The 12,137-nt window shown below is 40.5% G+C and overlaps 1 protein-coding gene and 1 pseudogene across 3 annotated transcripts; one reads left to right on the forward strand and one right to left on the reverse strand.

Annotated features, from left to right (window-relative positions):
- Positions 1-459: 459 nt before the first annotated feature.
- LOC148370874 (acidic leucine-rich nuclear phosphoprotein 32 family member D-like) lies at positions 460-10,863 on the forward strand. 3 transcript variants are annotated; one of them, XM_088328665.1, is made up of 7 exons: positions 460-654; positions 2,741-2,890; positions 3,002-3,124; positions 5,388-5,550; positions 7,776-7,906; positions 8,945-9,002; positions 9,108-10,863. In XM_088328665.1, exons 1-7 carry the CDS (start codon positions 601-603, stop codon positions 9,179-9,181), a joined length of 753 nt encoding a protein of 250 aa, XP_088184791.1. In that variant the 5' UTR covers positions 460-600; the 3' UTR covers positions 9,182-10,863. The 3 variants fall into 3 exon arrangements, with proteins under 3 accessions (XP_088184791.1, XP_088184792.1, XP_088184793.1); XM_088328666.1 differs by having other exon boundaries at positions 7,776-7,867; XM_088328667.1 differs by lacking the exon at positions 460-654 and adding an exon at positions 689-837.
- Positions 10,864-11,920: 1,057 nt separating this feature from the next.
- Positions 11,921-12,084, reverse strand: LOC148370875 (U2 spliceosomal RNA; annotated as a pseudogene).
- Between the last annotated feature and the right edge of the window lie 53 nt (positions 12,085-12,137).

Consider the following 12,137-nt stretch of genomic DNA (forward strand, 5'->3'; position numbering starts at 1 on the left):
TAAAGGAACGCATAAATATACAATTATTTCTCACGGTAAAAAAACGTTTCGTTTCTTGACACCGATTCCGAATTCATTATGGCCGAATACTGAGTAAACCGATGGCTGATTCAGCCAATCAGAGGAGAAACCAGGCGAGCGCCATTTTAGTCCCGCCTACTAACTATATATGTTTTATCGAATATCGTGATTCCAGTGAATATTTATCCGTCCATCGTTGAACAATTAGATAATTCAATATAATGTGGCTCTAATTCGCCTGTTATTACTCGCAAATATTGATTATTTGATGAAAAAACAACGAGCGTGTCCACGAGGTTTACACTAGAAGCCCGTCGAGGCCGAGGCCTTCCCCGCTTTTTGGATTAACACGGCTCAGCCTTGAAGGACACGCTTGACGTCCAATGGCGGCCAGGATTGAGAGACACAACCAATCAGCTGCATCAACAGGCGGGCCCCCAACTAAGGGGGCAGGGACCTGAGGTATCATGGAGGATCAGTGAGCAAACTGTGGACATCACAGACGAGCAAGCGACGCTCTCTTTCCGGAGAATTTACACCACACTTTTTATTTTCTCCGCTTCTCCGAAATTTATCACCATGGACATGAAGAAAAGGATCACTTTGGAGCTCCGGAAGAGAGACCCCAAAGAGGTGAGTGGGCTCTGCGCGGGCAAGGTGGGGGAGCCGATCGGATCCAACTGAGTTGAGCTCCGCGGGAGAACATTCTCCGCCCGCCGACTTTGCTTTCACACACTCGCCCCTCTCGAGTCGGCCAGAGCGGCATGGAAGCGCGGCGGCTCCGGGGAGGATCAAGCGGGTTTTCGGCTAGTGCTTGTAGGTTTTTAGTGTGGGCGTCCGCCCCACTCCTCCACCCATTGCATTTGTCTTCTCAACGCAACATTTATTTTTAACCTAAAACATTAATAGAAAGTGCGTATAAATATTTCTTATTCAAAGACCAATTAAGGAAAAATAGGTGGGATATAGTGTAGTAAAGATAAAGAGTAGCAACGGCAATAGGCATACGCGTCCATTTTGTTATGTTATCGTCGTCAAACACGTTGTTGACCTTTCGCCATTTGGGCGCGAGAAGACCACTTTCCTCCCCCTCCGACATTTTGAAACTCAGGCGAAAGACGCCATTTTGGCTCAAATAAGTCTTTGTAAGTCAATTACTGAATTAAGTGCCCGTTTTTCTTTCGTGATTGGTTATACTATTTGATGCAGGTGCTTGACCTCGGTAACCACGGTAACAATGGTTTCACACCTGGATTTATTGGTCAAATGAAATTAGTTTCATCTTAATTGGATAATTATATGTTTTAATATATATTGTACTATTACCGCAATTTTCCTCTAATTTGACGACCGAGTCTCGAATCTTCCACAGAGAACTCTTTTCTCCCTCGGGCGGCTAACACAACTATGGCGGTAACACAAAATGGAGGCACGTTCCTCGTCGTTGTTGGATTAACGCGCTTCACTTTCCGAGCATCATAGACTCCGCCCGTACATTATCCCTACCCACTAGCCTCACAATGGCGTCTCTAGCGAGCCGAACTTTCACTCGACTCTGCCTTCAAAACTATCGTGTTCGGCGACCTCCGCGTGGCATCTTCCTCATTTACGGGGCAGACATTTTGTAGGGTGCGCGTGCACGTCCGGCGTGGTTATATAACGGGGAGAGGCGGCCCTGTCGCGTGTGCGCACGTACACAACTTGAGGGGGGAGGGTTTTGAGGAAAGCAAAAAGTGTGACATGCGTGTGCACGCGACAGTCCTATTCGCCATTGGTCGAAGATGGCTTTGCGACCAGAGAAAACCCCACTTTTATTCCTACCAAAAATGTACTTTTTAGATTTTTTTTTTAACTATGTAACATAATTATATCACCATTGTCTTCACAGGAAGGTACATAATTACTTATAAGGGTTAAGAATAAATCATTTAAAATCACTAAAATGTTATATTTGATTACAGGACAATAAAGATAATTCTCTTAGAATAAGACAATAATAGGCATTAAACATAATTTTAAGTTTATTAAGTGCCTGCTAGTGGTACCAAAACAAACTCACTAACTAAAAACAAAAACATTGTTTCTAATACTAGGCAACAATACCAATATTACTGTCATACCAATATTACATTTTATAAATAAATATCATTGGCTGATAAATTTGTATTTCTTTTACATAGTCGAATCCCTACTTAGGATGCCGCCATGATTGTCTGATGTCTTGTTGCCTGCTGCAGGACTGGTTTTCGTTCGTATTAGACAACGGTGTCATCTAGTGGTCAAATTTTAGACATTAGGGTTCTAATTTGTCACAAATCCTGGGGGAACCAGTATCCAATTTTAATTAGAATTGCTGCCTTAAACAGTCAATATCCTACACAAAATACTATACTGCTGGTTTCCAACCTTTTTCAAGGTTAGGGCAATGTTTTGTTACTAATTGGCACAAAAGGCACCAATTTTGGCATGCATTTCTGAAAAAACAAATTATCGTGGTATTGATATGTTTTCACTATGTAATTACCAGGGTTAATCTTGAAGGTAGGGTTAAATAGACTCGTTAAACTACTAAAACATCGTTTTACAAGATAATCACACTGACCCAGCACCGATGAGCGGTTTGCAGAGCAGTTCCACGGGCACATTAGCTGTCCTTACTGGAGGGAGACCCCTACTATATTGTTGTACTCGATATTGTTCTCCGTGTTTTGTTTTCTAGGTAGCGGAGTTGGTGGTGGACAACAGCCCTTCAGTAAGCGGCGAAGTGGAAGGCCTCTCGGACAAATTTGTGGAGCTTGAGGTCCTGCGTATGATCAACGTGGGCCTGAATTCGCTGGCCAAGCTGCCCTCGCTGCCCAAACTACGCAAGGTGACTCACGCGTAACTTGTGTGCGCTTTATCTTTAATGTCCTTGTGCTACTAAAAAGGTCAGTGTTTCCTCTTCAGAACCTTCTCAGGAATGTTCTTTTTCTTTCCCCAGCTGGAGCTGAGTGAAAACAACCTGTCGGGTTCTTTTGAGACCCTGTCGGAAAAATGCCCTAACCTGATCTACCTCAACCTGAGCAGCAACAAGATCAAGGAGCTGAGCAATGTGGAGGCGCTGGTCAGTACACTCATAGAAAAACATTTCAGTGTAATGAATAGATTAACACCATCATGTTATCAACTCATTTCAAAGGTCCTGTAATTTGGGAATTCAAATTGTGATACAACAATTCTCTCCATGTTTGAAATACACTGTCCTCCTAATATCTTGCAACATGGTAATAAGAAAAATCTAGTGTTTTAATGTACTTAATTGTTTTAATTTAAGCGTGAGTTGATTCAGAACTTGCAACAGAAGATTTCTTATAAAATACATGCTATTTGTGGCTGATTTATTGGCTGTCATAGTGGCATTACCCTAGACAATTCATTGTGCAGTCTCGAGTGTTGACAGTGAAACGATAAGGTCATCTAGTAGGAAAAAAATGACCAACACGAAATGCAACCATAATATAAGAACTGTGGTCAAATTGTAACCTAAAAGACATGTTATAAGTCTACACATTGCTTTTTGTTGAAAATTAGGAAGCTCTCTGTTTTGACAAAGTTATCCTATAATTCATTTGATGATTTTGCACAGCACTTTGAGTCTCATTTCGGTGTCTGAAAATTGCTGTAAAGTATACATTGGATTTAGAGAAATTCACTCTTCTGTCCCATATGTCGACCAAGGAACGCTAATGTCATCGAGTAGCATAAAATGTACCACCACTAAATGCAACAGTATTGCATATAGGGAATGCAGTCAGGTTTTAACCAAAAAGACATGTAATGAGTGTAATTTTAAAACAAAGTAAGCAGTCCTTGTTAAAAGCAATTTACTGTGCTGTCCAATTTAGACCATGAAACGCTAATGTAAACCAATGGGCAGAAAAATGATCAATACAAAACGCACCAATATGACATATAATAGGTCTATAAATTATGATTAAAGTTGAGCCGCTTTACATATTTCTTGAGGATTTCAATGCTATTCCCAATCTCGACCATGAAATGTTGATTTCATCTCGTGACGGATAAATGACAAATACAAAACGCTGTATATAATCGTAGGAACTTTAGTTAAGTTGTAAGTCTAGTATTACATGTGATCCCAAAGCTGGTGGCCGCACGCTTTGAGGCGGTTTCCTACAGACCTGGATCCCGTTAGCCGCCTGCAGTTGTAGAAAGATGCCGGTCGTCTAGGGTCTCCCTTGCCACTGGAACCATCTTCTTTACAATCAAGATAGTGGCGTTGGGGAAAGCGCACCCCTTACGCCACTTTAAAAACCGTCATTGCGCAGGTATCCTCTTTTACCTGAGTCTCCGACCACAATCCAGGATCGGACTGTTCAAACATCAGCAGACTCGCAAATAAAAGAAGATGGTCATCATCGAATCGATGGACAACCCCAACGAACATGTGATTAGAAAAAAACAGCTTTCTGTATTTGTTAGGGTGACTACACAGTGAATCCATCCTCTTATTGATCATGAAACACGTAGGACATCTAGTGGCAGACAAATGAAAGCACAAAAGGCAATAATGTCACACATGAGTCAAAAGTTAAGTAGCTATTCGCCTCCGTTGAAAATTTACCACTCTGTCCACAATGTTGACCATGAAACACTAATGCCATCTAGTGGCAGAAAAATAACCAACACATACAAAAATGCATACAATCATAGTTATGGTCAAGTTGTAACTTAAGACTAGTGATAACAGGGATGTGATTTTTCCGACTATATTCGGAATTCCGACTTTTTCACTTGCGTAGCAAACAAATCAGACTCTCACTCTTCCTTTATTGCTCTGGCGCACCCTGGTGGCCGTTAGAAAAATTGCATAAATTGGCCACATCGTTGCACAAGCTGCAGGGTCTGAACTGCATTTGAACTGACCTTGCAGTATTTACATAAAAAAATCAGGTGTGTGGGCAAATTATTTTGTTATTTAAATCTTCTAAAGATGTTAAATTATTAATTTAAGTATGGTTTTGGACAAGTAAATTGCTTAAAACCCAGGAGCTTTGGGGCGGCATCGCCCCCCCCACTGGGCTCTGCCCTGGGCCCCCAAACCCCCGGCTAGGTTTCAGACTTTTTCTCCTCACCTAAATCACATCCCTGTGATAAGTCTCATTAAAAAAAGTAGCAGCTCGCTATACTTAGGAGGAATTCCTTGGGCCGTCCCCAACGTCGATCGTGAAGCACTATTTCCATCTAGTGGCAGCAATTATACAATCACAAAATTGATACTGTACTTTAAACTTTATTTAAAACTGCCTACTTCAGTTACTCCAACTCCTAATAATTAGAAATTGTACTCTTGCTCAACTTTGCAGCAAAATCTGAAGAAACTTCAGAGTCTTGACCTGCTGAATTGCGAGATCACGTCCCTGGAGGACTACCGCGACAGTGTTTTTGAGCTCCTCCCTCAGATAACTTACCTGGACGGCTTCGACCAGGAGGAGAACGAGGCACCCGACTCGGAGGCTGACGATGAAGGTGAGCCGCGTAAAATTGAGGACCGGCTGATTTGTCTTTTACAGGACTGATACCTATTATAGTAGTGGTATTAAGAGGACAGTGACACCGATAACTGATATTTGGAGCCAGTGTAAATTTGCCGTAAAAATTTCAACAATCCAAAAAGAAACGGAGTGTTTGTTATACATTCCCCAAAAATGTTTAAATGCTCTATGAAACATTTTACAGTGAATACATAAGAATTTCAACAAAACAAACTTCATCTTTCAATTAGATCAAGTCTGTTTGATAAACACTTAAAGGCATCGCAAAAGACCCCTTATAAAACCATATTGCAAAAAGCAATCAAAGTTATAATAGAGTTCACGAATTGCAAAGTGTAGACACTCCTGTCTTAGAGCCGTATTGATGAAATTATGTTATTGTTACAGCTTATCACTCGGTCTTCCTCTTAGGCTTAGTTTTTATGCTCTCAATCACAATCACACATGCTTGAATGACGCATCAATGTTATGATGAGAGCTAATATATCGGTCTCTAGCTGAACTTTCTCCTCTAAAACAAGTTAACTACGCTTTTTACTCTCTCTTAATTACACATCTGTTCTTCTACCACATGCTCGTTATTAGCGGTTTTGATTTGCCACTGTTTTACTACGCTCTAACGTTATTCTCCTGCCCATTGCAGTATTCTCGTTTGCCTGCGTCCTAGATGCATCAATTTTGCTGGGGACGCAGTGTCGAATCAATGTGCGTCCCCAGGACGCAACTTTTTTGACACAAAATTGTCATTATTAACCGATTATTTTTTTTAAACAAAGATTCACCGCACTCAACTTTTCGTCAGGCAGATCCGCCATTGTTGTTTTTGGTTTCGTCTGCACGCCGATGTCGGCCAACGAGATCTTGTTGCGTCGAGATTACGTCATTGTTGTGGTGCTTGTCGTCGAGTTAAGGTGAAAATCAACACAAAATTGGTAATTTCTTCAGTGGCAGTAATAAGTCGAAACATAATGCAGAAAGTGATAACAACTGCAATAATTCCGGCACGAAAAAACGGTGGAGAAATTCTTCAGAAGATCGCTAAGGCAAGGAAAACGCGTGCGTTGAAGCGAACGATTCGACGGAAGAAGAAAAAAAGAATACTCCTAGCAAGAATAGGACTTTTCTGCCAAAATTGACTAAATTATATTCCTGGTTACGCTATGAGGAGGATGATAATGGAGGCTACATGTTCTGTGATGCATGTAACCAGCGTGACAAAAAAACTGGACTGCATAAATCATTTTGCAATACGAACTTTCAGAAAAGCACATTGGATCGGCACAATGAAAACCACAAATTAGTTATGAAAGTTGGGGAGAGGCAAGTATGAACGGATACGACATCAAAAAGACTTGGCCATGCTTTCACTGCTAAAGATAGTTAAGTGGATGGCAGTATTTTCAGTATTTTGTATAATGTACAATATTGTGAACTGAAAAACCTGAAGCGATAACTGCTTTGTATTACCAATTAACTGTGATGATTAAAACTGAATGAAAATATAGATTTATATAATTATTTCAGCAATATTATTATGTATAATTTTCAATATTGTTGTGAACTGAAAAATCTTAGAGATAATTGATTTGCATTACCGATAAACTGTGATGATTAAAACTGAATGAATATATAGATTTATATTACATGTTTGTCGCCGGTTTACAATTTCAACCTCGATAACACTAAATTTCGGGAACCCATAGATCTCTGTTGGGACCCATAGATTTTTGAGCATGCGAGTCCCCAGGACCCATCACTTTTCAGAGGTAAAATGAACACTGCCATTGTAACGTTAGTGATAGTGGAGAGGTGTGGAGCACTGGGATGTTACATTTTCGGGGGAGTTTTCTGTGTTTACCATCGTCTGTACTGTCGCTCCGGTCTGCAGTGTGTGACTGCAGAGTCCTGATAGCTTCTGCTTCCGTGGTTCTGCCCCTTGTCGCTGATCCAATCAGACGGCACGTGGCGGGTAGCGTCCGAGGCAGACGGCGGGAGAGAGGGTAAAAGAGGCTCGAATGAATCCGAGACTTAAAAAACCCAGTTATAAAAATATTTATTCGGCCGGTCGGATAAATAAAAATGCTGACACCGATATCCGTCAAATTCCCAGAATATCGGTGCAATAATCGGCCCACCCAATACCCGGTCGTCATCCACATCAAATCGAGAGGATTTACCCGTTTTTTTCCTGTGCTGCAGACGAGGACGGCGAGGACGGGGCGGGTGCAACGGGCGACTACGATGACGAAGACGAAGAGGACGATGAAGAGGACGGCTCTGAGGGAGGAGAGGTGGGGCTGAGCGTTGGTGGGAAGAGGGCCACGCATCAGGTGGGCAAGCGCCAGCATCGGGCCGACTGCTCGAACAATCCCCTCCCAGCATGCACCTGTGCTCAGGCGGCAGAGAGCGGGCTGGCGCTAGGTCCCCGAAATGACAATTCCCGTTTAGGGATTAGCTCACAATGAGACAATCATTGGAGGATGAACCCATTAATGATAAGAAAGCTAGTCTGATTGGTTCTGGAGGAAGTCTTCTCTGCCGCCTCGGACCTATGATTGACCCCTCAGCTCCCTTAATGATAATACTACAAATATTGAGGAGAAATATAGATTCAAAACCTAAACATTAAATTAAAAGAAGCAATGAAAGGGCAATACTTGCAAATAATAAAGATGAGGAAATAAATTACATTTCTGCAATTTTTTTTATCATGTGATACAGTAATATGTCTAATTAAATGATACAAATGCACATTTAAAAACGCCCATTAAAGAAATAGTAGATTCATAAATATACAAAATATTAAAAATTCAAGTAGATTTTGTACAAATCTTTTAGATAATGATGTAAAAATACATTTGAACCAAATACAAATGTAAAAAATCAGTGCAAATTTAAGAAAACAACAGTTAAAAAATACATTTTATAAAAATCTTATCTAATCTGATGATACATTTCGATTCATGAAATACAAATCTAAAATAAAAAAAGATGATATAAATTAATAAAATGTAATATTGATTATACATTTTCTCGACTGTTTTATGTAGTCCATAGATACATTTGGATAAAAAAAAAGACAATAAAATGAGTTCAGCGTAAAATATTTTAAAGTTGTGCTTTAATTGATTAAAATATAACAATTTAGGGTGCATTTCATTCCATAGAGCACATTTTTTAAGAGAAGTCAAAATGAGTTTTCATATTCTTGGAACTTATCAATGATCATAAAGTTGAGAATAGCTACAAAGGAGCTGTGGTGGTCGCCATGGTCACGCTGTAGTAGACTCCTTGATGGCGTCGTCATGTGCGAGTGTGTGCTCTCAATTACACGACACGTTCCTGAACGATTGCGCGCTCGTCCTCAGGAGGACGATGACGAGGATGAGGACGACTACGGCGAGGAGGAGGAGGATGATGAGGAAGGTGGGTACCACGGCTCCGGCACTCGGCGGGGCTTACCGATCGATGGATCCCGTCGCTGCACCTCAGCCAGGCCTACTAATCGATCGCAAACCTTGGTCATTGCAGACGAACGAGCGGACGCTCAGGGACAGAAGAGGAAGAGGGAAGCGGAGGACGAAGACGACGAGGACGACGACTAGCTGGGCTGTCGTCGCGTGTGTGCGTGTCCCGTCCTACGTTTGACGTCGTCCCCTCTAGCCCTGCCTACCATTTACCCTGATTTGAGGGATTATTTGAGAAATTTAAGATGGAAATCTCTCCCGAATGGGAAACTTTGCATGGGAATTAACTAGGATTTACGTTTTACTTTGTTTTTAAACAATTCTCTATCTTGTAAGAGACAAAATTAAGATATACTTTTTTTTACTTAGGCCTGGGGTCAGCATCAAGTAGCGCCGCTCTAGTGGCCTGGAGCTTTTTTGAAAATGCTAGGAATTTTGAAGAGGGAGGGAAATGTTTTTAACCCATATGTTGTGTTAGGGACTCAGTTACCCTTTTTCAAGGATCTAAAATGTATATCAGCGGCAATAAAATAAAATTAGAATGGGAAAAATTGGTATGCATGCATATGTTATTTACGATGTAATAACTATTGATACTCTCTTTATTTTTGGGGGTCAAGACTGGGCTAGAACAATGCTCGAAATGGACCCGCTAGCAACGGTTAGTATTGGCAAACCTAACGCAACATGGGGGGTTAAATAAAGCTTGGATATTTTGTTCGACTCCATTTTGTTGACCCCCGACATATGCCAAATCTAGAATCGGTCATCAATAGTGCCAGCTGGTGGATTTATAGGGTAATTGTGTAGCTTTTAAGGAAATACTTCAAGATATGATCACTTTTTGTAAAATCTTAATGTAAACTCCAAATGTCGACAAAATGTTGTTTTAGAATTTTATCTTCTGCTGTAAATATATCGGACTAATGTACAGGTGGATAAATATCAAAATGCTAAGCATCTATTTTTTATTGGCTTTCATAAAACTTATTTTATCCTTTGGTTTTGTAAAGGGGGTTCCGTTAATCCCCACGCAAAGTTATCTTCATTGAGCAATCTCGTTCTCCCCTCACGGCTGCCAAACGCAAGAGGGCGCCAACCCTACTTCCTGTTCGTCAACCAACAGCTGCCACACGCAAGATGGCGGCCACCTGGTCTTAATTTTTGAGGACTTTTTTTTGTTGCTGTCATTCAATCAGGAATCCGTATACATTTTTGTAAGGACACATGAAAATTGGAAAATCTAGCACAACAAAATAAGGCAAACATTTTTTGAGGCTATAAAGAAACCAAAGTGAGCTAGATCAAGAGCGCCCCCGTCAGGACATTATTTTGTGTTTGTGGATCAGGATTTTCCTGTAGGCTTGATCACGTGACTTTTGCCCTGCCCACTTTTGGGAATTTGCAGACCATCGTAAACTCCAATACTTATTCCTTGTGTGTGTGCGTGTTTTATTGTAGCTTTTTAAAGTCAGCGACTTTTTTTTTTTTTTTTACAGTTAAGTGACTATTCCAATAAAGTCGAGTCCAATCACTGCTAAGCATTGTGGGAAAAGGGAAACGGACATTTTTAAATGAGCAATACTTCTAGATTTCTATAAAAATATTGTGACTGGTCGATAAATATTAGTGATTATTTTAAAAAGCAAAGGAGGATCAACTCATTGTTGTGTTTTTACGTCACTGACGTCAATATGGGTGTGCGTGTGCACAATGTGTGTATCACAACATTTATTAAATATGATTTTGTTTTGTGTACATACGTTTTTTATGCTCTTCAGATCCGACAGAAAATGAAAATAAAAGCCATTTAGTCCAAAGTTTGTTTCGTTTCGTGTATGCTAATGCTAGCAGTTAGTGAGCTAGTGGTTTCTCTGAGCGACGCCAGTGAGCGCGTTAAATCAAATGAAAGGTTTTCATTTGTGTGTAGATTCAGGAGCTATTTGTGATTCCTTAAGAATTATTCTAAGGAACATGCAGCTCATCGGCCAGATTAGGCCTGCCAACAGATTAAATCCGTTCATTTGATGACGCTCAAAGCCCTGTACAATTCCCACAGCAACTGTAGCGGTATTTCTTTCTCTTTTTTTCTTTGTTCATTTTTCTTTTTTTCTCTGTCTCTATTTGTTTCCCCTCTGTCTTTCTTTGTCTCGTTTTCTCTCTTTATTTTCTTTATGTGTCTTTCTCCCTCTCTCTCATTTTATGTCTTTATCTTCTTCTTCTGCTCCTCACTGTCTCTTTTTCTCTTCTCTCTCTTTACCCACTATGTCTCTCCTTTTCACTCTTTTTTTGTCTGTCTCCTTCTCTTTTTCTCCTTTTTCTCTCCACCCCTCTCTCTCTTTTCTCATTGTCTCTCTATTTTTCTTTCTTATTTTTTTATTTTCTCTCTGCTTTTTCTCACTTTCCCTTTCTCTCTTTTTCTCTGCCTTTTTCTATTTCTCTATACCTCATATTTTCACTTGCTTTTTTTCCTTCTTTCTCTTTCTCTTTAACAGCTGTTTTTTCTACCATATGTCACCAGGCTAAAATGAGTTTGATGGTCCTAACTATATATACATACATACACTATAATAATTATGTTTTTCTCAGAAGCAGTTGTACAGAACGGTACATTCGTTGTCCACCAGATAGCGCCATTGTCATTCTTCACCAACGCGTATCTGCCCGTCAACAAAATTAACATTTATTATTCATAATCCAAAATGCTTTTTGTTCAGATTCAGTCGATGACGTCACACCCACTGTATTTGCGTGTTTTTTGTTGTTGTTGTCAATGTCCATTTTCCATTATCCATTATCAGTCAAATCATGATACACATGATCACAGCCAACAGGCCAAAACACTTGATCCTAGCCAAGAGGCCAAGAAGCAATTAGTGCGAATGCACCGTTCCCGGAGATACTGCAATACCGGGCCGATGCGTGGAGTGGACGGAGCAAGCTCCTATTCCATCTTCCCGTTACAAACATCAATCAGATCTTAGCCAAAAGGCCGAGAAGCGATACTACACTTGATCTTAGCCAAAAGGCTGATAAAAACAGACACTACACTTGATTTTAGCCGTGTGCATTTTTTTGCCCGCGCCATAAAAAT

Source organism: Urocampus carinirostris, chromosome 2 (genome assembly GCF_059441175.1).
Source record: "Urocampus carinirostris isolate Australia breed hairy pipefish chromosome 2, RoL_Ucar_1.0, whole genome shotgun sequence".
NCBI classification, from domain to species: domain Eukaryota; kingdom Metazoa; phylum Chordata; class Actinopteri; order Syngnathiformes; family Syngnathidae; genus Urocampus; species Urocampus carinirostris.

Bases quoted from the DNA above. Each gene is read 5' to 3' on its own strand.
- LOC148370874 (XM_088328665.1), top strand. From the start codon at position 601: ATGGACATGAAGAAAAGGATCACTTTGGAGCTCCGGAAGAGAGACCCC. The intron at 655-2,740 runs GTGAGTGGGCTC...TTTGTTTTCTAG, and splicing joins GGAAGAGAGACCCCAAAGAG to GTAGCGGAGTTGGTGGTGGA. The intron at 9,003-9,107 runs GTGGGTACCACG...TGGTCATTGCAG, and splicing joins GGAGGAGGATGATGAGGAAG to ACGAACGAGCGGACGCTCAG.